The sequence below is a fragment of the Acanthochromis polyacanthus genome, chromosome 18 (genome assembly GCF_021347895.1).
Source record: "Acanthochromis polyacanthus isolate Apoly-LR-REF ecotype Palm Island chromosome 18, KAUST_Apoly_ChrSc, whole genome shotgun sequence".
Classification (NCBI taxonomy): Eukaryota; Metazoa; Chordata; class Actinopteri; family Pomacentridae; genus Acanthochromis; species Acanthochromis polyacanthus.
In genome coordinates, this window is record NC_067130.1 from 29,597,606 (window position 1) to 29,622,434 (window position 24,829).

General features: G+C 39.7%; 2 protein-coding genes across 3 annotated transcripts; one reads left to right on the forward strand and one right to left on the reverse strand.

Annotated features, from left to right (window-relative positions):
- Nucleotides 1–4,307: 4,307 nt before the first annotated feature.
- ccnb1 (cyclin B1) lies at nt 4,308–8,348 on the reverse strand. Its single transcript, XM_022204037.2, has 9 exons — nt 8,233–8,348; nt 7,864–7,992; nt 7,014–7,121; nt 6,723–6,911; nt 6,480–6,638; nt 6,164–6,400; nt 5,934–6,074; nt 5,225–5,335; nt 4,308–5,093 (listed from the first exon to the last, which is right to left on the reverse strand). The coding sequence occupies exons 1-9, from the start codon at nt 8,251–8,253 to the stop codon at nt 4,989–4,991; spliced, it is 1,200 nt and encodes a 399-aa protein (XP_022059729.2). The 5' UTR covers nt 8,254–8,348; the 3' UTR covers nt 4,308–4,988.
- A 2,309-nt stretch (nt 8,349–10,657) lies between these two features.
- zfand5b (zinc finger, AN1-type domain 5b) lies at nt 10,658–22,535 on the forward strand. 2 transcript variants are annotated; one of them, XM_051938188.1, is made up of 7 exons: nt 10,658–10,936; nt 16,521–16,692; nt 16,923–17,107; nt 17,232–17,385; nt 18,107–18,210; nt 18,551–18,679; nt 19,713–22,535. In XM_051938188.1, the coding sequence occupies exons 2-7, from the start codon at nt 16,637–16,639 to the stop codon at nt 19,859–19,861; spliced, it is 777 nt and encodes a 258-aa protein (XP_051794148.1). In that variant the 5' UTR covers nt 10,658–10,936; nt 16,521–16,636; the 3' UTR covers nt 19,862–22,535. The 2 variants fall into 2 exon arrangements, with proteins under 2 accessions (XP_051794148.1, XP_051794149.1); XM_051938189.1 differs by lacking the exon at nt 16,521–16,692 and having other exon boundaries at nt 10,671–10,936.
- The last annotated feature ends 2,294 nt before the right edge of the window (nt 22,536–24,829 follow it).

Here is a 24,829-nt window from a genome sequence, read left to right on the forward strand (position 1 = left end):
TGTTAGGGGACACCATTGCTACATCCTGGGCTTAGCACCGACCAAGACAACTGTGATTGGTTTAGAGAAACATAAACAAGCTGGAGCATTTTCTCTGAAAAGTTTGGCCATACAAGACTAGATGTCATAAAAACCTGAGATTACTGGAGAAAAATGTTAAAATTCTTCCTAATGTCACTCAGATAATATCGTCCAAGACCAAACCCAGACCTTGACTTGTTAAGTGTCCAAATTTAGGATAATGGACTGTCTTCAAGTGGATTCACTGTCAACTCTGATTACTCGATCGGTAATCATGAAAGAAATCTCCAAAAGGTTGTTTTTCAGTGACCTAAAACTGTGCTCGCTTTGGACAAAAGGTCAAAAGTCAGAGAAAGAACTGTGTTTTAAAAAACACCAGCACACATGTGGACAAGACCTAAAGGGGTTTCCAGACACAATGACTCTGAAACTCATCATGGCTGATAACACACCTGAATGGTTTGTCACTTCTTCAAGTAAAACTTCACATTAGTTCAGCTTTTTCTGCTGGGACAAATTCCCATGAAACCAGTGGAAACTAGACGTCTGGCCAGGTAGCAAGCTAACACATGTAAAAGCTAATGTTGTGTGAATTCCCAGAACTATTCGACAGAACGTTTATGTTTATGTCGAGACCTTGGGAAGAGAGGCCCATCTAGGAAACAGGTTTCCGTCCATGTAGGAATGTAAGGTGTCTTTTAACAGTCAGGTAGCTCGTTGTACAACGCAGGATGTGTAAATATAGCTTTGGTTTTTTTATGTATGTCCCCTCAATGGTGCTTAATAGATGTTTTGAAACTATTTTATTCAATCCTCCACGATAAACCCAAGTCTGAAAGGCCCATAAATCAAATGTGTCGACTGTCAAATGTAGGAAAAATATCATGTAGAGTCTCTTTTTGGCCGCAGTTGTTGTCCATTAACTGGTGGCACATGTGGGGGTCTTTCTTTAACCCCGCACATAAAATCAAAGTTATTTTCATAGTCAGATACCACAAGACTTGAGTGATGACATGTGTTTTTGTAATTTCGGTGAAATGAATTTTAAGGTCATTTGCGATTCATGGTGTTCCAGTGTTTGGCTGCTGCGCTGTCCCGAACTGTACAGTCGCTATCTTCAATTTTCCGTCATCATAAATGTCACGCAGCTGAATCTCTGGCAGAAAAGGCCAAAAGTAGTGTTCCAGGCAGCTGCGAGTGAAACGCTTTGGAGCCTCTGCACAGGAGGAATCTGTCTTGTAAACTGATATGGCTGCCCAGTCATGACCTCAGCCTCCAAGTATGAATCCTCAGTTTGATCTGTGGGTTTAAAAGCCAGGCTTTCCAGGATAACTGAGACTAATTATCATGTGTCTCTGTGGAAAACAACAGCGGGCTTCGAGCTGGATGGATGAAAGTGATGTGCTCTTAAGGTGTCAGCGTTACTGTCTATATGTCACAGTTGTCAGGGAACAGATGCACAGCTTTACAGGACCTCAGATCAGTGCGATTTCATACGTATCGCTTCTAAAAGCATCATCGTTTGGCCACGTTTCTGCCTCAGTAAGCTGAGGAGGGACCTCTGATCTTTTATGTGCAGCTCACTCCTCATATTTCACTCGATGAACTCTGTGCATGAACCACAATAAACCCAAACTCCCAATGTGCCAAGTAATGTTTTTCCCCTTTCAGCAGCCGATGATTTGTGGCTCTCGGCCTGTATAGCAACAGATGCAGTCAAGATGTTATCCGGCGGCCTTCAGGAGCCTTATGATCCTGATGATGTGCACAGCGACTCACGTCATGCAGATGGCAGGTGGTCTTGTTCGACAAAGCTCTCGAGGCTGGATGATGGAGGGGAGCGCTGCCTCCCCCCGAGGGTCTCAGCTGTGAACGGGTTAAAGTGGTAATAGCTCCCACTCTGCCCTGTCCATTAGCTTTAACTACTTGTGGCTTGATGTGATGTAATTGAAACAGCGAGGAGCCTCAGCATCTGCACCTTACACAAGATCCGCATGTGTCTCACAAGAATTAGAGATTATCCATGGGGTCTTATATTCTAAAGGTTTCAAGTAAAGACTAATTACATCTCCTATCTTCTGTCTGAGTATTTTTGCATTCAGTGACTTCATTGAATTCATGGGGTCCTATTTTAAAAATTTTGTCCCACTTACCCCTTTTTAAAAGTAATCAAATGCCTTAAAGACACCAGTACAGGTCATGTAATGTAGTTTTCCACCTGCCAAAAAGTGATCACATCTCCCACCTTTGATGTAAAAAGTTGTTTATGGTATAAAATGATGACTTTATTTAATTTGTGGAGGTCTTATCTTATAGATTTTTAGCCCATCTACTCCTTTATGCAGCATTAAATAATTTTAAAGGACCAGTACAACTCGTATAATGCAGATTTTCACTTGCCAAAAAGTGATCCTACTATCTCCTACCTCTTTTTTTGGAAGTGATTGTGTTTTTTTAAATCTAAAAATAACTTTTTTGAAATAATGGGGATATTTTTTATTGAAGACTTTAGCTTATCCACTCCTTTTTATTTACTGAAATACCTTTAAAGGAACAATAGAACTCAATGCCGTTTTTTTCTTATGCAAAGGGTGATTAGATCTCCTACCTTCTGTCTTAAAGTTTGCTTTATAGCACGATAACTTCAGTTATTGATGGGGGTCTTATTTTAAAGACGTGATCCCATCCGCTCCTTTTTACAGAGAAAAATCATTTAAACAGACCATTACATCTCAAATGATAGTTTTCCACCTGCAAAAAAAGTGATCTTAGCATTTCCTACCTTCTGTCTGAAAGGGTTTTTAATGTAAAAAGAACTTTATTGAATTTATGGAGGTCTTATTTTAAAGGTTTGATCCCATCCACTCCTTTAAACCGAGTAAAACACCTTTAAAGGATCAATAGAAATCACATAATGCAAATGTACACTTGACAAAAAGTGATTTTACCATTTCCTGCCATCTGTCTAAAAGTTGTTTTGTTTACATAAAAATGCCTTGATTTTTTTTTCATAGGGGTCTTATTTTAAAGATGACTCCTTTTTACCAACAAAAAATGTTGAACAGACTATTGCAACTCAAATACGGTTTTTTGCATCCCAAAAAAAGTGATCACAGCTCCTCCCTTTGATGTGGAAAGCACATTTGTTTTACACTGACTTCATTGAGGCCTTACTTTAAAAGTTGTATCCCACCCACCTTTTGAGTACAATACCTTTAAAGGATCAATACAACACAACTTGAATGTCATTTTCTTCTGCAATTAGTGATCATATCTCTTACCTTTTGGCTAAGAAGTAATTTTCTTATCAAAATGACGTTAAGTCACGAGTCTTTTTTAAAAATCTCCCACTCAAATCTTTTTCCAGTAAAATACTTTAAATGGACCAATACAGCCTTTTTCACCTGCAAAAAGGTGCCAACATCTCCTACCTTATGTTTGAAAGGGTTTTATTTATATGAAAATGACTTGATCTTTTCATGGGGTCTTATTTGAAGGTTTTAGCCCTTTTTAAACAAATATCTTAAAGAGACCAATACAGGTCACATAATGCAGTTTTCCACCTGCTGCAAAGTGATCACTTCCAACTTTCATGTAAAAGGTTAATTATGTTTAAAGACTTTAATTTGTGGAGGTCTTACCTTAAATATATTTTGCCTATCCACTCATTTATACAGAGTTAAAAACTTTTAAAGGACCAATACAACTCTACTATAATGCAGTTTTCCACCTGCCATAAAGTGATCCTACCTTCAATTTGCACATTAGTTATTGAAAAATCTAAAACTAATTCATTGGGGGTCCCTTTTCTTAAAAATCTTTAGCCAATTCAATCCTGTTTTCTAAAACACCTTCGATGAGCCTTCACACTTGCACCTTCCACAATCTGCATGCGTCTAACAAAGAGATTCTGGCTTCATAATGAGTCACAACATCTAATTTCAGAAGAAGTCTAGAGACTAAACTGAGAACACGCACAGGAGAGAGAAAAAAAAAAATACTTTTAATGTTTCCTGATAAACCAAACATCCAAGGAAAAAAACAAAACAAAACACCAATTTCTTCCAACATGCTGCCACTTTCACACCAGTAAGGAAAGTGTGCATCAGATTAGTGATGACAGAATTCATCCCCCCCCCCCCCCATGTACATTAAACACTGACGTGCAGGAGAGTCACCTGAACCTCAATGCCTTCATGGATTTGTGCCAACACGACTGGAAGTGACCAAGAACTGGTCTTCCAGCAGCCTCTAGTGGTGATCAGAATCAATGACAAGTGAGCAGCTTTCTCTGGTCAAAACCATTTAATAGAAACTTTAAGAACAAGACATTTAAGAAATTAAAAATCATTTTAAAATCACTGCTGTACATATTCACTTCCACACACAAGAAAAGAAAAAGGCTTAAAAGTGTCATCTGTCCACGATCGACCATTTTGAAATCCTGCCACAAGTTTCAGATCTGCAACATTTGGGAGCAGTTAGTGATAAAAGGACTTAAAACACTGGATTGTGCATCTTCTGTGACTCCAGTGAAGTTAAGGTGATAAGCTGGGATATTTAAACGTGCTCAAGGATAGCATTTTAAGAAGTCAGTCAGCTACCAAATGGTGCATTAACGGTTGTAAACAATAAAAGGAAGCAAACTAGCTGCAGAAAATAAGGTGTTATAGTAATCAGTGGTAGCCAACTGAATCTCCCAACTAAATGCAGACTGAAACAGGAAAAAGACCTTCAAAAACAACGAAAAAACAGTTTCTGCAGCCTGATTGCACTGAACTGCCATTTTGTGTAGCCATAATGTGGAAGACAACCAGATATTAAGTTACTGCTTCCTTTGAAAAATTCTCCCTAAAATACACAACCCACCAACATGGTCCTTGGGTCACAGATTGTTCAGTTGTGGTAAAAAGTTTAAGATACATCTGTACAAAGATCAGCACATGGTGCCAAAGTCATTTGTCGACTCACTGAGTGAGCTGCTTAGCAAGATCCTTCACCACTGAGGACTTGAGCTGAGAGATGGTGGCGATCCTCATCTGCTTTGAGGTCGAGTATTTGCCTTTGATGGCCTGCAGGAAGAACAAACTGCTGTTAGACATCTGTCAAATAAGCCAATTGTGAGGCTGAAATTAAGGCTGATTGGAGCTTAGAGTCCATGGAGCAGATAGGTGGAAGATCACAGAAAGGTTAAACAACTCACCATGTGCTTAGTCAGACCATCATTCACTCTGACAACATTCTTGGCAATGTGAGCCATAACAGGAATCAAACTCTCTGCTGTGTAGTCCATGTAGTGCTGCAGTGTGGCATCCTGGAGAACATTCAGAACAACATTCAAAAATCATGTCAGCAAGTCCCCTACTAGGTTCAGGACATGTATTCTACCAATTTATATGCATTTCTATTTCACATGTTCCATCTTAATGTCTTCTTATCAGAGTGACCATTTCTTTTCATGGTGGTTCCATTTTAAAACTGCACACTCCTTTTTAAACCAAGTAAAATAACTACGGGAGCCCAATAAGTCATAATGCAGTTTTCCTCTTGCAACAAAGATCACATTTGCCACTTTGTTTTTATTAAAAAGTCTTGAGTCAATTCATGGGGTTCCCACTGTAAAGATTTTATCCCACCCACTCCAGACATGTTCCTCTGCAAGACAAGAGGAAACAATTGAAGCAGCAACCAATAGCTTCATAGATAAGCTAGTTAGTCATGCTGATATAGCAAAGAGCAAATTCTTTTTTTTTTTTTGTATAGGCTAAAAACTGAGGCAGTTTGGAGGAAAACCTTCAATCAAGAGCAGCCATTTTGTTTGCACCCTTATAGGCATGAACGCTTTACAACTTAGTTTTGCCCTAAAACCCACACCCAGTTTGAAATTGTTCTTCAAATTTCTCTACACTCACCCATTCGCCGGCATCCAAAACCTTGAGCGTAAGCGCCAAAGCGGCACTCGCCATCAGGGAAGGTGGGAAATGAGCCATCTCATAGTCGACCATGGTGAGCTCCAGGAGGTACTTTGCCAGGGTGTGTTGCTCAGCGGTAACCTGAGGAAAGAGGCAGCAGAATTAATGCAGTACCTGCAGTAGTGCGCAGCACAAACCTAGAAAGACAGAACCAAGAGGTTGATCCAAACCTCATAAATCTTTGAGGCCCGTCTGAGGAACTGCAGGGGAAGAGGACGGCCCAGTTTGAAGTTCAGCACCCGCAGAATGGTCATCTCCATGTCTCGGATCTGGGCGGTGGTGTAGGCCTTGTCGGTCACATAGGCGAAGTCAGAGATCTCTGGGGGATACATCTCCTCGTACTTTGAGGCGAGGAACATGGCCGTCACACCAACCAGCTGCAGCTGCTTCTTGGGGACTGGGTGGTCCTGTTGGAGGAACAAGATTAAAGTTTTAGAGGGGATTTCAGAAAGTAGGAGAAGCTGCATTTTGTGCAAAACTGCCCACCTGAAGAAAGCGGTCGATGATCCCTACTGTCATGTACATGGTCTCCTGTAGCAGACGGAACTTCAGGTTCACCTGCACCAGCCAGTCGATGAGGATGGCTCGCATGTTTCCAGTCACCTCCTGACCCTTCAGATAAGTGGGTCTGACGTTCTGCTCAATCTGAGGAGACAAGAAAATGGGTTACAACCAGAAAAAGCAAAACATACTCAAAGTTTATATTTTGGTGTCATTTAATCCACTTGCCTCAAGCTCACGGAGATACTTGTAGATGTCCTTCACGTAGTCGCTGCAGAGCATCGGGTTGTCGTGATCATCTGCATCTACATCCCTAATGGCAGTGTGAAGCATGACATCTGAAAACGCCTGACAGAGCTCAGCAGGCTCACAGCCAGAAGTCTCCATCGGGGTGGGTGATGCTGGTTCAGGCACAACCTGGAACAGAGGAGACAAACATGTGTTCAAGCAAACAGATGCACCACACCCAGCAGTAAACTGAGGTTGGACCACCAAACAGGGTGTTGGTTTGTAGCTCACCTGCACCTCAGGCTCCGGTTTAACAGGAACCACGGTAGGTTTTGGCGGTCCGGCTTTCTCAACTTTAGCGGTGACTTTGGGCTTCTTGGTAGCTTCGGTCTTGACATTCTAAAGGAAGAAAGGGGGGTTAATTTAAGAGCTTTAAGTATAAGACAAAGCAGCTCCATAGGGATTAATCCTTCAATCCAAGTAACCCCAATAGGTCTTGTTTAAGATTTGACCATTTCTCCAGTAGCTAGAAGTTGCAGGTCAATGGATGGCTGACAAATGGTTTTAAAAGACCCCCATATGCTCCTAAACAGGACTGCAACTATATTACCAAGGTTATTTCATCTGTAAATTATCAGAAAGTATTGGAAAATACCTAAAATGGCATTCTCAAATGTCTCATTTTATCGACAACCCAAAGATACTCTAGTCACTGGTACAAAAGGACAAAACGAGAATAGGGACACTAAAGAAGCTACAATAAGAATTTCCACTTCAATATTTACTTTTAACATCTAGCCATTGATTTTATCTTCTAAATGTCGCAATTCTACTTCTGAAATGTGCAAAAAAAAAAAAAAGGCGTTTTGTTCCACCATACGTTTGTGCAGACAGCCAAAAATAACCGAATTGCTATCTGCACCCCTGCTTAAATGCAAAAACACGCAGAGCTACTGCAAATGAACTGGTATACTTTCACCTTTACACATTTGTAGAAATCTTAAGGCCTTCGATGAGGAAAAACTGCAGGTTGTTTTTTATTAAGGGTTTTTACTTGTTCCATTACATTAAACTAAACTGCATCAAAGGGTTATCAAACAATTATGATAGTTTTCAATTGTATAGATAATTTTACGTTTACCTTTTTCTGTACTTCTTTATTTGCCGCGATGTTTCCAATTTCTCCCAAGGCCGCCCGAGGCTTCTGTGTGGGCCCAGCCACCGAGCAGGCCTTTCCGGCCAGCTCAGTCCTGGTAGAAGCCAATCGGTTCTGCAGAAACAAAGAAAGTTTAAATAAAGCTGCATGCTGCCAATTCGCATCAAAAATAATGTTCTTTTAGTCGAATTACAGCACAGCTATAGAAGAGGTAACCATTCAGCGACACACGAGGGCATTCAACACTGCTAACATCTTACCAAAAAAATCGTTTAAAACACATTAAATCGTAATATATTTTAAAGACTAGCTATTTAAACACCATATAAATAAATTAAAGTTAAAATAACTCACTCTAGTCACTCGAAGAGCCATTTCGAAGCGTGCGTTACTCCCACAATGCAAGGAAGAATCGTAATGGTGAATGCTGCGGTGTACTTTTTAGATTCAGGGTCTTGGTTTAAATCCTCGCTGGCTTCAAGCTGATTGGCTGCTCTCTGACATCTCCGAGCGTCTGATTGGTTGAGCGCATCTGCTTTGAATGCGTTCCCCAGACAACCAGTTGTCACATGACTCGCAGTCTCTTCGTTCACTTCCTTTTCCGGTCGCGTCCTCCTAAATATTTTTCAATTTTTAATAAACATTGCATAAAATATATTACATTTTAGCTGTTAATGTGTGGCATATCAATCAAAAAATAATAAATACACTGGATGACGCGTTTGTTATCGTCTGATAGAGTTTCATGCAGTTTATGGGCGTTTTGATAAGCAGCAGTCTAATAACCAGGACTTCCTCCCTAAATTTATACACACACTGATATTAAACCTCAGCGCCATGTACTTTTTCCTACTTTATTTTTAAACCTGTTTGTGATCAAATAAAAGGAGAAAACACTGCATGTCTATTTCTGTTTCCTGCAAAGAACACATTTTTTCTTACCAGTCTTTACCAGCGATTGGTATCAACAGCTTTGTAGGGGCATTTTGACAAAAACATTGAAAAAATATATAGATTAAAAAACAACTTGACCATTACATGGGACAAGAGTATGTTGAAATAAGACAAAAGGTATATGTAGACTAGTACTTGAACAAATATAGACCTTCCATAAACATAGTGTGTTTCTTCCTTCCTTTCATACTAACACATGACTACAGAACAACACAATATTTTTAGATAATGAATTTCACAGTTTGCTGTATTATATTAAGGCCCAGCGAGGAATAGGCCTTGCAGATAAAGTTAGGCTGTGAATGCTGTGACATGTGGCAGTAGTCAATGACGCACTTGTCACTATAAAAATAACATGTAAACAAAATAAAATCTGTATCTTGGGCAACTAAAACTGAAATGGACAGGCTTTAAAACGCTCATACGTTGTCCTTAAGGTGTTTCACTATGAACCCTTTGACTTTCTAGCATGAAATATGAGTAGTGTTCTATGAGTCCTCTGAACCTTGGGTGTTTGATCCCGTAGACTATGCATCTGAGACTATAGATTTAAATGCTGTATAAATAGCCCCAGAACTCGATTGTGTTATTTGTTTGTCTATTTTTGTTTGTGACATATACAAGGAATTACAGAAGTTATAAAAAGTAATAGAAACATTAACAGTGTGCAAGAATTCTTTACATATATATCTGTACAAATCTCATTGTGTAAAAAGACGCACCATCAGTCATAGAAAGCGAGGAGGTCATCCCTACCAGACTACATAGTTCCTGCCCCTTCTCCAATGAGGGATACATAATCTTATCCAGTGTCATGTGCAATATTATCACACTTTTCCATATCTTCTGCATTTTTTTTAATCAGGTGCAATAGTCTACACTCTCAACATCATCATTGTCAAGTGCAATACATCTGTTTGCTTTCAATTCATTTTCTGTTTATCTGTCTGTTTCTTTTTTATTTTTATTTACAGTTTACATTTTGTACTGATGTTACTTTATTTATTATTTTTATCATTATTCATTTATTCTTATTATTTTGTACTGATGTTACATTGTTCATTTATTTATTATTTATTTTTATCATTATTTATTTAGTTATTAATTATTATTTTGTACTGATGTTATTTTATTTATTTATTTATTATTTTGTGCTAATGTTTATTTATTGATATTATTTTTAGACACTATCCCTTGGCATCCACTTAGACACTTTTATTTGTAATTGTGTATATTTCATTAATATTTTGTTTCTTGTACTCTGGCAAAACAGTTTCCTCTGGCATCTGATCTTATCTTATTTCATTTACAATTTCCATTTTGTACTTATGTTACTGTATTTATTTATTTATTTATTTATTATCGATTTTTCTTTCTATATTTTATTTATTTATTTCAGATTTATTGCTTTTTTTTTTTTACTTTTTTCAAACACTTTTCCTTGGCATTCACTTAGAAACTTATCTTATCTGATCTGATCTGATCTCATCTGATCTCATCTCATCTCATCTCATCTCATCTCATCTCATCTCATCTCATCTCATCTTATCGTGCTTTTTATTTCGTGCAATGCCGAGTCAAACCTGGGTGCTTAAGGTTTAAAAAACAACCTGACACCGGAGCTTACGAGGCGCCTTTGAAGGCAACACATCCTTTCCAAGTTTTCTTGGATTCATTCACCCACATCACCTCTTATTGGCTGCACTAAATTTAATAACGCAACAACAGGATCTGACTGCGTGGTGGAAGCTGGAGAGGAAGCGGCTCCTGTAAAGCCCCTGGAAATCTTTGGTGGCGGCGCTCCAGCTCCGCGGCCTTCCAATCACAGGATCACAGTTTCCGTGACGTCCGCCGGCGACAGAGAGGACGTAAACGCAGCACGTAAAACAAAACAGATGGGAGCAGGAGGACGTCAGCCGAGTAGCTAGCAGCCCGAGGCGGACAGGAGCCCACACATTTCCCCGAGAAGACCGAGGAGAAGAGACACAAGCGACCAATCTCCTAGACGGCCCTAGTTAGTTCGCTCCCAGATTAAACAGGTTGTTCAGTCAATTTGGGGGGAAAAAAAACTCTCCGGACAATCGACATTTCTTTGACAAAGAAGGTAAGTAGTTAACCGTAGCCAGTTAGCTTACGCGGTGTTTAGGAAGTTTGCGCTAAAAACTACTAAAAACTCTCTTAAAGGCACATTTTTTTTAACCAAACGGTCTCGACATTGGTGTATAATTACCTCGGTTAACTAGCGAGGATTGACAATATACTCCACTTTGTTAACTTAACACGTGTCGACGAAAACTTTTCTTCTCCAACTACGTGATTGTACATTAAATTACTTTAACTTTCCCAACAAGATAATATCTACTGATTACCCCTAAGATTAACTTTAATATATTTGTCGTTTCAATCTGTCTGAAAGTAGACATCTATATTTAACTTGGCTAATGTTAATCTGCTAGCAGCTCTTCCAGTATCTATTTAAGTTTACTGCATCCCGTTGGCTAACTTACGCTGAGGGTTTTTTTTACTTTTATTTATTTTGTTAGCTTAACCGTTTTAATAAACATTTTACGTCTTGTTTTAATACACATAAAGCCACACTTATTTGTCGGTTAATGTCATTCTGTGTAGCACAAATGGGCTACGGAACTAAAACAAAGACAAAGCAAACAACCGTGCTAACAGTGGTGTTTTAACTAGCCACTAGCATGCTAACATTAAAGGGAATCGACGAGATGCGGCTAACTAGCTTACGAGCAGTTGGACCAAACCGCAGGATCTGAGCTTTAATTATGTGTATCTTGACTAATATTTTAAACTTTTCCAACACGACTCACTTATAAAAATGTCTATGGTAACTTGTGATTGAGTTTTCGAGCGTTAAACGTTAGCAGGCAGACATTAGCTTGCTAGCATGACTCAGTGGATTTGTAGAAGTAACACGGCGGTGGCCCGATGGTTGTCAGGAAGCAACCGAGGACTGTAGCTCAGATGGGTGATACTAGTTAGTAGCTTGACTAAACAAAGAGCGGGGAAGTAGCTCTTGTTATTTATAGCATCTAACTTTAAGGTGATGTTAGCCAGGTTGCTAGTTAGTCGCACTAACGAACACGTCTGGGTTGTGGACTCATTTTGCCTTTTGTCTCTATGATAAACGTGCTCAACTCGATCTACAGGTGTCGTGGTGATTTGTGTACAAATGTGAGGATCTGTTCTGTCTTCCTGTTTATTCCGTCAAACTTCCTGGGGTTTGGCTGCTGTGGTAATGCTTCCTCACAAGGAGAAACTTGCTCCGACTAGGATACACATCTTGGCACGACAGCAGCCCTGACTGCAAGACTCCTGAGGTTGTCTATAAATAGACGTGTTCACAGCCTTACTGTATTGAGGTAACGTGTGTGTGTGTGTGTGTGTGTGTGTGTGTGTGTGTGTGTGTGTGTGTGTGTGTGTGTGTGTGTGTGTGCCTTTAAGATCAGTGTCACATTGCGCTCCTGTGACAGTGGAAAGCAGTCATCCACAGGTCCATGTGAGCTCGGAGCTGCATGCAGCACTGCAGTCTGCAGGCTCGCACACGTGAAGCTGCAGATTGCAGTGGTGTTGTATTGACAGTTTTGGGGAGAGGAGGAAGACTCTGATGCAATTCACCAGAACCTGAACCTTGGTGGCGTGAATATTTTGCTTTTTGGTTCCCTCCGTGTTCTGACAAAGACGATAAACAGCTTGTGTGCCCCTTAAGCAATATCCCCACCACTTCCTTGAAAGATGCAGGGCTGATGCAACTTCATGTTTACATGACCTGCTGTGCTTGGACTTGGAGTAAGCAGCATTTGTGCCAGGATTTGGGAAACTTTCTGTTCTTTACACACACACATATTCGTCTTTAAGAGGCACATTCTTGATGATAAATGTTGAGTTTTCTACTTATCACATGACTAATGCTGACGCTGGTGTTTTGATACATTTTTCAGTTTCAGACTCCCTTTTTAGGACTTTGAAGAGTGAAGATTTGTGCTTATTTTTACAAAATCATTTTCGAAACACCCGTAAGTTAAGTGTCTTATCAGCAGCTGTCTTTGTGAGCAAAGATCAAAGAGGCTGCCTTTATTTGCCGCTAAATACTAGAATAGTTTGCAACATGACCCTCAAACTATTATCCTGTGACTGACATTCCATGCAGGTCATGACACTGGAGCTATCCCATTTGATTATAAAAGAAGAGATGTGGCTTAAATCGCCCCAAAAAAGCCAATAAATTGACCATCAGTAGGGATTATTATGTCATGTATAGTACATTGATTCTAGGGCCCAGAATGAACTTCTTTGACCCCAAATTTGATGCTCAGTTTGTGACCAATTATCAGTAATTTGTGCCAGTAACTATTTTACGTTTTTGTAGTTTCATAGCTTAAAGTATTGAAATCTCATTGTTCTGGTAGGTTGTTGATATAACAGAACCTTTTTTTTATGATGTAGGCTTTAAATTTAATATATTGATCATGTTTAATGACCTTTTTTTTCACGTTGAATATGTCTAGCAAGGAAAGCCACCAGTTGGGCTGATAAGAGGCCAATTTTGTGCTAATGCAGCCTAAACTTTGAGTTTTTGTTGTGTGCTTTTGTGGCAATTTGCATCCAATGCAAGTGAAATTATTTCTTGTTGTATTAAGAGTCTACCTGTAGTGCATATTGTTCAGGACTCATAGTGGACTGTGTGGCTTTTTTCCTTCAGCTGCTGAAGGATTAACTGGGTAGAGAGAGTGGCTTTTGTCTGTGGGGATCACTGATTTCCTACTGTGCAAATTGGAATATATTGTGTTTATTACGGTATCTAGTACAGCAGCTAAACAAGCCAAAGTCGGATGTAAGCATGCATTAATGGCTGATAATGATTAAGTAATGGTTTTGGCGCGAGCTATTGTTCTAGCGTCCTGAGCTTTGGATACAAACCACAACAAAGAGCCATCGCCAGGTAATGTGGAGGTTTTCGTTCATTTCTCATCTCTAGTATGTTGTGGGACACTCATTAAGACTATCCGAGCCGGTCAGCGTGGGGGAAAAAAGCACGTTAGGGCGGACTTTGACGCGGGGCGGCCTCTTGCCCCATACTTTTCGCTAGCTGAGCTGCGAGCTGAGCTGCTAAGCTGCCTGCCTGGCTAAATACTGGAGCTATGTCGAAAATTCATTTCTCCATCACTCACATGTATGAAATTACATATGGAAACAGACCCCAGGCTGAAAAAAAAACAAAGTTCCCCTTTAAGTGAAGTTAAACTAGAGTTGAGCGCAGTTTAGCTAAAAAAAAATCTCCAGTTCAAGCAAAAGTAGGAATGTTTTACTTGAGAAAAAGCGATTTATTGATTATCACAGAGGTTGGCAAGTCATCAGACCGATCGTGTCTGCTCTCAGCCAGGGTTATTGATCATCTTCACAGTGTCTGAATAGTTTCTGAGGGAGTGTACATTTCTGTTTTCCATTTTCCTGCTCAGTGGCTTTGAAAGTAATTCTTTATGGAGCTGTATTTATACTTTCTTCAGGTTGCTTTTCCCAGATAGATAGATGGTTAGATATTTTATTAATCCAGGGGGAAATTCAAGTATTCAGCAGCTTTTATACATCCATCCATTCTCTATACATCACTTTATCCTCACTAGGGTCACAGGGGGTGCTGGAGTCTATCCCAGCTGACTCGGGCGAAGGCAGGGGACACCCTGGACAGGTCACCAGTCTGTCACAGGGCTACACACGTGGACAAAATTGTTGGTACCCCTCAGTTAAAGAAGGAAAAACCCACAATTCTCACTGAAATCACTTGAAACTCACAAAAGTAACAATAAATAAAATTTATTGAAAATTAAATAATCAAAATCAGCCATCACTTTTGAATTGTTGATTAACATAATTATTTAAAAAAACAAACTATGAAATAGGGCTGGACAAAAATGATGGTACCCATAACTTAATATTTTGTTGCACAACCTTTTGAGGCAATCACTGCAATTAAACGATTTCTGTATTTGTCAATGAGCGTTCTGCAGCTGTCAACAGGTATTTTGGCCCACTCCTCATGAGCAAACAGCTCCAGTTGTCTCAGGTTTGATGGGTGTCTTCTCCAAATGGCATGTTTCAGCTCCTTCCACATATGTTCAATGGGATTCAGATCTGGGCTCATAGAAGGCCACTTTAGAATAGTCCAACGCTTTTCTCTCAGCCATTCTTGGGTGTTTTTGGCTGTGTGTTTTGGATCGTTGTCCTGTTGGAAGACCCATGACCTGCGACTGAGACCAAGCTTTCTGACACTAGGCAGCACATTTCTCTCCAGAATGCCTTGATAGTCTTCAGATTTCATCGTACCTTGCACACTTTCAAGACACCCTGTGCCAGATGCAGCAAAGCAGCCCCAAGACATTACTGAGCCTCCTCCATGTTTCACCGTAGGGACAGTGTTCTTTTCTTCGTATGCTTGGTTTTTGAGTCTATGAACATAGAGTTGATGTGCCTTACCAAAAAGCTCCAGTTTGGTCTCATCTGTCCAAAGGACATTCTCCCAGAAGCTTTGTGGCTTGTCAACATGCATTTTTGCAAATTCCAGTCTGGCTTTTTTATGAGTTTTTTTCAGCAGTGGTGTCCTCCTTGGTCGTCTCCCATGAAGTCCACTTTGGCTCAAACAACGACGAATGGTGCGATCTGACACTGATGTACCTTGGCCTTGGAGTTCACCTTTAATTTCTTTGGAGGTTGCTCTGGGCTCTTTGGATACAATTCCAATGATCCGTCTCTTCAATTTGTCATCAATTTTCCTCTTGCGGCCACGTCCAGGGAGGTTGGCTACTGTCCCGTGGGTCTTGAACTTCTGAATAATATGAGCCACTGTTGTCACAGGAACTTCAAGCTGTTTAGAGATGGTCTTATAGCTTTTACCTTTAAGATGTTTGTCTATCATTTTTTTTCCGATGTCCTGGGACAATTCTCTCCTTCGCTTTCTGTTGTCCATGTTCAGTGTGGTACACACCTTTTCACCAAACAGCAGGGTGACTACTTGTCTCCCTTTAAATAGGCAGACTGACTGATTATGAGTTTGGAAACACCTGTGATGTCAATTAAATGACACACCTGAGTTAATCATGTCACTCTGGTCAAATAGTTTTCAATCTTTTATAGAGGTACCATCATTTTTGTCCAGGCCTGTTTCATTAGTTTGTTTTTTTAAATAATTATGTTAATCAACAATTCAAAAGTGATGGCTGTTTTTGATGATTTAATTTTCAATAAATTTTTATTTATTGTTACTTTTGTGAGTTTCAAGTGATTTCAGTGAGAATTGTGGGTTTTTCCTTCTTTAACTGAGGGGTACCAACAATTTTGTCCACTTGTGTACATATACAGACAGTCACATTCACACCTACGGGCAATTTAGAGTGATCAATTAACCTCAGCATATTTTTGGACTGTGGGCTGCACAGTGTCGTAGTGGTTAGCACTTTTGCCTTGCAGCAAGAAGATCCCTGGTTCAAATCCCAGGGTGGGCCTGGGATCTTTCTGCATGGAGTTTGCATGTTCTCCCTGTGCATGCGTGGGTTTTCTCCGGGTACTCCGGCTTCCTCCCACAGTCCAAAAATATGCTGAGGTTAACTGGTTACTCTAAATTGCCCATAGGTGTGAATGTGAGTGTGATTGTTTGTCTGTATATGTAGCCCTCTGACAGACTGGTGACCTATCCAGGGTGTCCCCTGCCTTCGCCCGAGTCAGCTGGGATAGACTCCGGCACCCCCGCGACCCTAGTGAGGATAAAGCGGTGTATAGAGAATGGATGGACGGATATTTTTGGACTGTGGGAGGAAGCCGGAGCAAAAATAAAACAGGCAGGTTAGTAACAACATTAACATTAAAGGGTAGTATATAAAAAGCGTGCTCTACAATACTATAAACAAAAAAAACTTCTAATTTTAATATCTATAGAAATACTCAATGCAAACCCAAAAGTCAGTGTACAGTATTTACACATTTTAAGGTGCAGTGATTTAAAGTAAAGACACAGTTGCAGTAAACTATGCTAACAGCTGTGCTAACGGTTGTGTCTTTGTTTGTGTCGCCAGGTCAGCTCACCAGGTTGCAGACAAAGCTATGGCCCAGGAGACCAATCAGAGCCCGGTTCCTATGCTCTGTGCCACCGGCTGTGGTTTCTATGGCAACCCCAGGACTAATGGCATGTGCTCTGTGTGCCACAAGGAGCACCTATCGAGACAGAACAATGGAGGAGTCGGTTCTCTGAGCGCCGTGGGTGAGGCCTGCTGTGCCTGTCACAGTTTACTTTCTTTCTTTGTGTCTTCCAGCCGCCCGGCTTTTGTCTCTGGAGTCTGACTGTGGCACGTTTTGTGATTTTCTTTTTTCTTTCCTCCCCTCAGGCGGCAGCAGCAGCCCCACATCTGAGGCTTCTGCCATCCAGAGGTTAGAGGCCACGCTGAACAATGCCGCGGCCGCTGCAGTCGCTGCTGCAGAGGTGGCAGCTGAGGCCGCCGCCGCCTCGGCCGACGCTGCTGCCGTCACCGAGGCTCTCAGGTGAGCGGGAATTATACAGCAGGATTCAGTTCTCCAAACATAAATTGAGTGCACAATATGCCTGACATTTAAGGGATGAGAGCTTTTCCTTGCATGGCATCTTAAGAAAACATTATCAAACATTAACATTTGTGAAGTTGGTGCCATCAACAGTTATATTTCTGAACTTGCAGTATAAACACATTTCTATTGGAAAGATACCCTAAAAGCTGCTCACACATCCTCTGTTGTATCTTCAGCAGATGAAGAAAGTTATGTTCACTACTTTTTAAAAGTTTGAGGTCACCCAGACAATTTCATGTTTTCCATGAAAACTCACACTTTTATCCATGTGCTAACATAACTGCACAAGGGTTTTCTAATCATCAATGAGCCTTTCAACAGCATTAGCTAACACAATGTAGCATTAGAACACAGGAGTGATGGTTGCTGGAAATGTTCCTCTGTACCCCTATGGAGATATTCCATTAAAAAATCAGCCATTTCCAGCTAGAATAGTCATTTACCACATTAACTATGTGTAGGCTGAATTTCTGAGTAATTTAATGAAAGAAACATAGAAAAAAATCTGCTTTTCTTTCAAACATAAAGATATTTCCAAGTGACCTCAAATTTCTGAACAGTAGTGTATGCATGTATACAACAAATGGGATGAACTCACTCTGTTGCAACATTAAGCTTCTTATTTATTGTGTTTTCCTTTTTTTTTAATCCTCCACAGTGGAATTTCAACTGCCATATCAGTAACACAGCAGATGACAGAGATGAGTCTGTCCTCTGAGGAGAAAGAAGCATCAGGAAGCAAAGCAGAGCTCGCAGAGCCAGGTGAAGACGGTTATTATTACTGACACTGTTATTTGTTGAGTATACTCTGTGTAGCCACTTCACTGGGCACATCTGTGCATTGAATATGTTTAAAATGACAGATTAAATTCTACTTTGAAAACAGTCACTTTTTCTGTCATTTTAACTGTTTATCGCTGTTATTTTAAGTGTAAAGTTTAAAAAATGTGCCGTATTGCAAAAAAAATGTCTGCTTTGCACGGTAAACATGCACATAAAAAGCTTGTAGTCTAAGAAATGCCTTGTATTTTTTACTGCCAGACGTGTGATACCTCAGTTTGGTGACTAAGCAGTGAGTGAAATGCTTTTGTTTGTGTTCCAGTGGTGACTCAGCCCACCGTCTCGACCCCTCACCCCTCCACTGCTGGCAGTGAAGAGTCCAAATCCCCAGAGCCCCCGAAGCCCAAGAAGAACCGCTGCTTCATGTGTCGCAAGAAGGTTGGCTTTACAGGTAAGACACGCCACCGATCACCGGTTTAATGTCGTAGGAGTAAAGTTTGAGTCGCTGTTTTCTGAGAAGTTACAACTCAGGTTTTCGGACGGGAATGTTTACTGTGGTTGGACTCCAGTCTGCAGCCTAATTGCTCTGAGCTGCTGCTACGTGGCGATTAAATCTGGACAAACGAGAGCAATTTCACTGCAAAGAATATCTCATCGGCCTACAGCAGAACAGTAAATACACTTTATAAGTTCCACAATGGCTGATTTACCTGGAAAAATGGCAGTTGTATAACTACATCTACTGCACCAAAAAGCAAAAAGGAAATAGAAAGACACAGTTTAAGGTTAGTGTTGGGATTGATTTCAGATTTCCTCGAAGTTGAGGGTATGTTGGAGCCATAACATTTTCATGAGAGCAGGAATTGACTAACATGGGGTTTTTATGGCTGATGATGTTTATTGGTAATGGAGACACACAGGTAATGTTTTATCAGGATGTGACACCAGAGAGCCTGTCATTCATAATGTCTGCTTTAATAAGGGTGAGTGAAGAGAGAGTGAATATATTGGTAGAAGGATGCTGAGTTTCCCACTGCCAGGCAGGAGGCCTAGAGGAAGACCAAAGAGGAGGTTTATGGATGTGGTTAAAGAGGACATGAAGGTAGTTGGTGTGAGAGAAGAAGATGCAGCAGACAGGGTTAGATGGAGGCAATTGATTGGCTGTGGCGACCCCTGAAGAGAAAAGCCGAAAGGAAAAGAAGAAGAAGAAGGTCAGTTATAATCGTTCTATCTGTAGTTGGAACGCTATTTACACAACATGCAAAAAGCCAAAATTAAAATAACATCATTCAGGGTTAATAATGGTATTTATTTCAGATTTCCCAGAAGTTGAGTGTATGTTGGAGCCATAGAAACGTTTTCATGAGAGGTTCAAGTGAAAATATTTCTGTATTTCTTTTCAGTCGATGTGTGACAGTTTGTCTGCCTCCACCTGATGTGTTTTCGGTTTTGATTGGATTGTCTTTCCGTCTGCTGCGTCTCAGGTTTCGACTGCCGCTGTGGGAATCTGTTCTGTGGACTCCACCGTTACTCCGATAAGCACAACTGTCCGTACGACTACAAAGCCGAAGCTGCCGCCAAGATCCGCAAAGAGAACCCCGTCGTGGTGGCCGACAAGATCCAGAGAATATGAGGAGGACTGTGAACACCGAGAGGCTTTCAGACGTGGACTTGAGCCCGACCTTCTCCCTGAAGGATCTGTTTTTGTTTTTCGTTCCTTCGTTACACATTCAGGATGGGTTTTTTTCCCTCCACAGTGCATGAAAAGTTCACATCTATTTTCAGCTTTCATTCTTGTTTGTGTGTGAGTTTTTTGTTTTTTTGCAGGGGTGTGTTGAACAAAGAAATGCTGTATGAGAGGATGAAGGTGATGGGAGGCGAAGGAAAAAAAAAAAAGATGAGTCTGTTTCCTCCTGAAATCGCTTGAGCTCTGTTTGGGGGGGGGGGAGAAAAGGGCTTGGACTCTTGGAGCCTGTTTGGAAACTGTTCCTGCTGTCGGCTGACGGCGAAATCTCGGCCGTGCTTGCTCTCTGCTGGCTTGAGTAGCAAAAAAAATGGATATCTTGCTTTGTTTTTGTGTTTGGCCTCAACTCCTGGAGGTTTTTATCGATCTGAAAATGCTTCTCTGTGCCACCGGAATCACAGCTCAGACTTGTTGCTAGACTCTAAGGAAAAAGTTGTTGTTTTTTGACTTTTTCCTCTGCCGCTGATGACGCTGTGGCTCTCTGCTCTGGATGGACCGCCTGTGGACTCCGTTTTCTTTATCTTTTCGGTCTTCAAAACCCGTCCATCGAGGAACACATCGCCCGGCTGTTTTCCAGCATTATTTTGCTTTTCCTTTTGTTCTCCAGAGAAGTGGCGTGTTGTTGTACGACGAGTAGCCTTTGGAAGGGTTTAGCTCCACTAACATGTTTGTCTTTTACTTCACTATTGAATGTTTTCTTCTGTTTTTAATGTGACTTTGGTGGTTCCGCGGCGTTGGCAGCGCTGCGTGTCATACGAGGCTAACGGTTTGTGCTGCGGTGACTTAGTGAGACCAGTAGGTTATTGATAATTTTACCTTTTTTTTTTTTTTGTTGATTTTGTTTCTTTTTCCTTTTTTTGTTTTGGTCTGGCTGCTTAATCTGTGTGTTTTTTGTTTTCTACCCTTTAGTTATGCAAGTTTGTACAAACCTCTTTATTTATATACTGCAGTGCGCGTAATCTTCCAATAAAACAGAATAAATTGTACAACGTAAATAAATTATGTTCACAAATATACCATAAGGGGTTCATGGCCCTTCATCTGATGCCGCTGTCTTCCAGTTCAGTCCAAACTATAAGCTTGGGTGTACAAATAACTCAAATATCCTGAGAAAAATGCGAATAGAAGAGACAAAATCTTAGTGTTTAATGCACATTTTCCTGCTAATTGTTGGAACATTTCTTGTTTACTTCTCTTCCGTGGATGAGTTTGGTTACTGATCTATTTCTCTGGTCATTGATCAAACTCAGAAATTCAACTCTTTGTATCAAATTTGCACAGTCCCTGGGTGGGATCTTGAAATGATTTGCAACAGATAAATGAGATGAGCCTTTATTGATCCAACAACAATTTCAGCAGCAGAAGAGGTCAGCAGACGTGTAAGAACATCAGTAGAAAGTGAAAATATACGTAAATACTGTTGGTATTGCACAGATGTCGTCATACATGGACATTCAGACGTTGCACAGCTTCCTCTGGAAAATTACATTATTGCATGTATAGAAAGAAAACGAAACAGAAAACACGTTCTTCTAAATGACTCAGCAAAAAGGAAATGCTACATACACCACCGTTCCAAAGTTTGGGGTCACTCAGAAATGTCCTTATTTTTGAAAGAAAAGCACTTTTTCTTTCGATGAAGATGACATTAAATGAATCAGAAATCCAGGCTAAAATTTACTCCAATTGTGGGGGGGGGGGAACAACCAGGTTTTTGAGTGGAATTTTTGGGTGGAATGAAAAGTTTTGTAGGCATGTTAAGCATCTGGGACAGTGAAAATCTTTTTTTAAAAAGTCAATAGCTCTATAGATAATGTAAATGTGTGGATTATAAATGCATAAGAACTGGCAGCAATGCAGCATTAAACTAAAATATTCCGCCAATTTGAAAACACAAACTTGCTTTTTGAGTGGAATTTTTTGGGAAGGATGAAATGTTTGTTACTCTTTATTTTGAGAAAAGTTTAGTTAGATTGTATAGATATTAGGGATCTTGACAAGACAGAGAAAATGTCCAGATAATATGAATATACACTACCATTCAGAAATTTGGGGTAATTTAGAGATGTCATCATTTTTTCTGCCGTGGCAACAAAAAAAAAAAGGTGGGCCTTTTTGATGGAAACATTCATAATTAAAGGATGCAGTTTGATTTAAAATGTTGCTTTTCGCTGTGCAAAGACAGTTAAGTGCTTAGAAATGCCCTTATTTTGAAAGAAAAGCATTTTTTTTCAATGAAAACATTAAATGAATCAGAAATACAGTCTCGATATTAATGTAGTAAATGACTGTTCTAGCTGGAAACGGCTGATTTTAATGGAATATCTAAAAAAACCAAGTTTGTACGAGTAATTTTTCTTCAAAATGCACATTTTATTTACTTCACTGTGGATTTAACCTCCCTTGTGAGCATTTACCACTTTAAAACCGATGCTTAAACGCCAGAGATGTGGAGTCACATCATGGAAACGTTGGTGTTTTTCCACTACAGGACCAAAGTGTTACTCAGTGTGTAGCTGCCAATAAAGGTTCTCCTTTGGGTTCCTTTGGGTTCCACCAATTGCTTTGGGCTAACAAGACCTGGTTCTTTATCTAAATGAATGGGGAGAGAACTTTGACAGCAATTTCACTGGGACCTTCACTACCCTTCAAAAGTTTGGAATCATTAGAAATGTCCTTATTTTTTAAAGAACATATTTTTTTCACTCCTGTGTTCTAATGCTACATTGTTAGCTTATGGTGTTGAAAGGCTCATTGATGATTTTGGTAGATTTTTTTTTTTGTGAATGTTCTTCAAGAAAATATTAGAAGTTTTACTAATATATATGTCATCACTTTAGATATTTTCAGGATTTTTTGGAAGGTTTTTACTAATTGTTTTGAAAATGTTTAAAAGAATTTTCTTGCCAAATTTGGGGAGTTTTTTTTCAAATTAAACTTTAAAGGGAAACTTTTAAGGAATTATTGGAATTTTCTTCCTGAAGGTTTTTGCAATTTTATTTTTTTTTTAGAAATTTGGGGAATATTTTTGCTGAATTTTTCAATTTTTTTCAGACAAGGAAACTATTTTGTGGTATCATAAATGAAGACAACAGGAGGGTTTAATCAAATTTTCCAGAATAAAACAGTCAATCACTTTATTCATCCCCGAAGGGAAATTCAGTCACACTTCACCACAGGAGGGTCAGAGCACCGTCTATATCTATTTAAAAACACTCCACTGAGCTTTTACCTGACGCATAAACCAAAGTTTCCTCGAACTGGCTGAGACGTTCTGCAGAGCGTCCAGCTGACATCCAGCTCCATGTGACTCTGGTCCCTGCAGGGAAACTGGATCTGCAGCAGCGAGTACAGCCTCGGGTCACGTTATGACGCCTGCTGCTGCTGCTGGATGTTTTCATACAGACACACGTGGACGTCGTCCTCATTCATCAGCACAAGAAAACACCACCAACACGGACGGCAGCCTCCCCCACCACCTCCAGGATACGTGGAAATAGTCTGCAGTCCAGAGAAAACTCTGACCACCACCAGGTTTATCTGGTCAGTGGGTACAGCAGGTTATTTATGGAGCCTTGCTGTTTCTCTGGTGGCAGTTTGAGTGTGAATAGTCCTGAGTTAGCCACAGTTAAATAGTTTTATTAACAGTTAGTTTACCTTATCTGACAAATAAACAAACGTACTCCAAAAATTACAGGCAGTATCAGATTTAGAAACGCCAAAAATGTGTTCTTCTAAAATCTGCATCATAATGTTGCTTAGTAAGTATTATATATTAACCCTCCTGTTGTCTGCTTTTACAGGCACCAAAAATATTGCTTCCTTGTTTGAAAAAATTCCAAACATTCAGCATAGAAAATCCCCAAATTTCTAAAAATGTGCAAAACTTTCAGGAATAAGATTCTAGTAATTCCAACAAGTGGGTTAAGAGACTGCTTCTGTTGTTCGACCAGTTCTCAGTTTGTTCTTAGTTCAGTTTGCAGCAGATAAACCTTTAAATCTAAAAATCTGTCCACAGATTAACTTACTTGTCACTTGGTTTGTTGTGTTTTGTGTTTTTTTTGTGTGTGAAAATCCTCGATTTAGCCCAGATTCACAGCATATCTGTCCCACTTAAGAAAGGAAAGAAGCGCACAGCTTTACTCACTGCTGCCGTCTGAATTCACCCTGAATTAGCAGATTTAGACCGACACTACTGTGTGCTGTTTTTAAATGAAAAAGAGCACAAAAAATAGTTTTACAGATAACTAGTGGTAAATTCTTTATTCAATTTTCAGTCTGAAATCTGTCAATAATTAGCTACAATGTTGATTCTGACATTTGAATTGTTTTTTTCAACAGTGTCATAATAAAAAAAAACACAATTAGGACCTCAAAGACAGAAATGTCCTCCTCAAAAACAAACAAAACTGTCATAGAAATGTTATATATTAACATTATTTTCAAATTAATTGAATGTAGATTTTAGTCTTCATCAGAACTACCAGATTATTCATTAATAATTAAGACATCCTGATAATATATTCCAAATATTTATTTATTTTCAGGATTTTAGCCCTTTAGATGCTGTTTAGTTTAAACCATGTCAATGTTGTTTTACTGGAAAATTATTTACATTACATATTATTAATGGTAAATTCATAATTTTATTAATACAGTATTGATTGTGTCACTTATCAGCCAAAGCATTTATTCAGATGAAATATTATTACTTGTTCAGTGTCATTTTTATTTCAAGTAACTCTTAGAGCCTAAAGGGGAAAAAATGTGATAAAAATATTAGATATTATTATTTTTCCACTTTCACTGAGTTTTAAGTCTTGATCATGAGAACCAAATCTATTAATTCATTTTCAG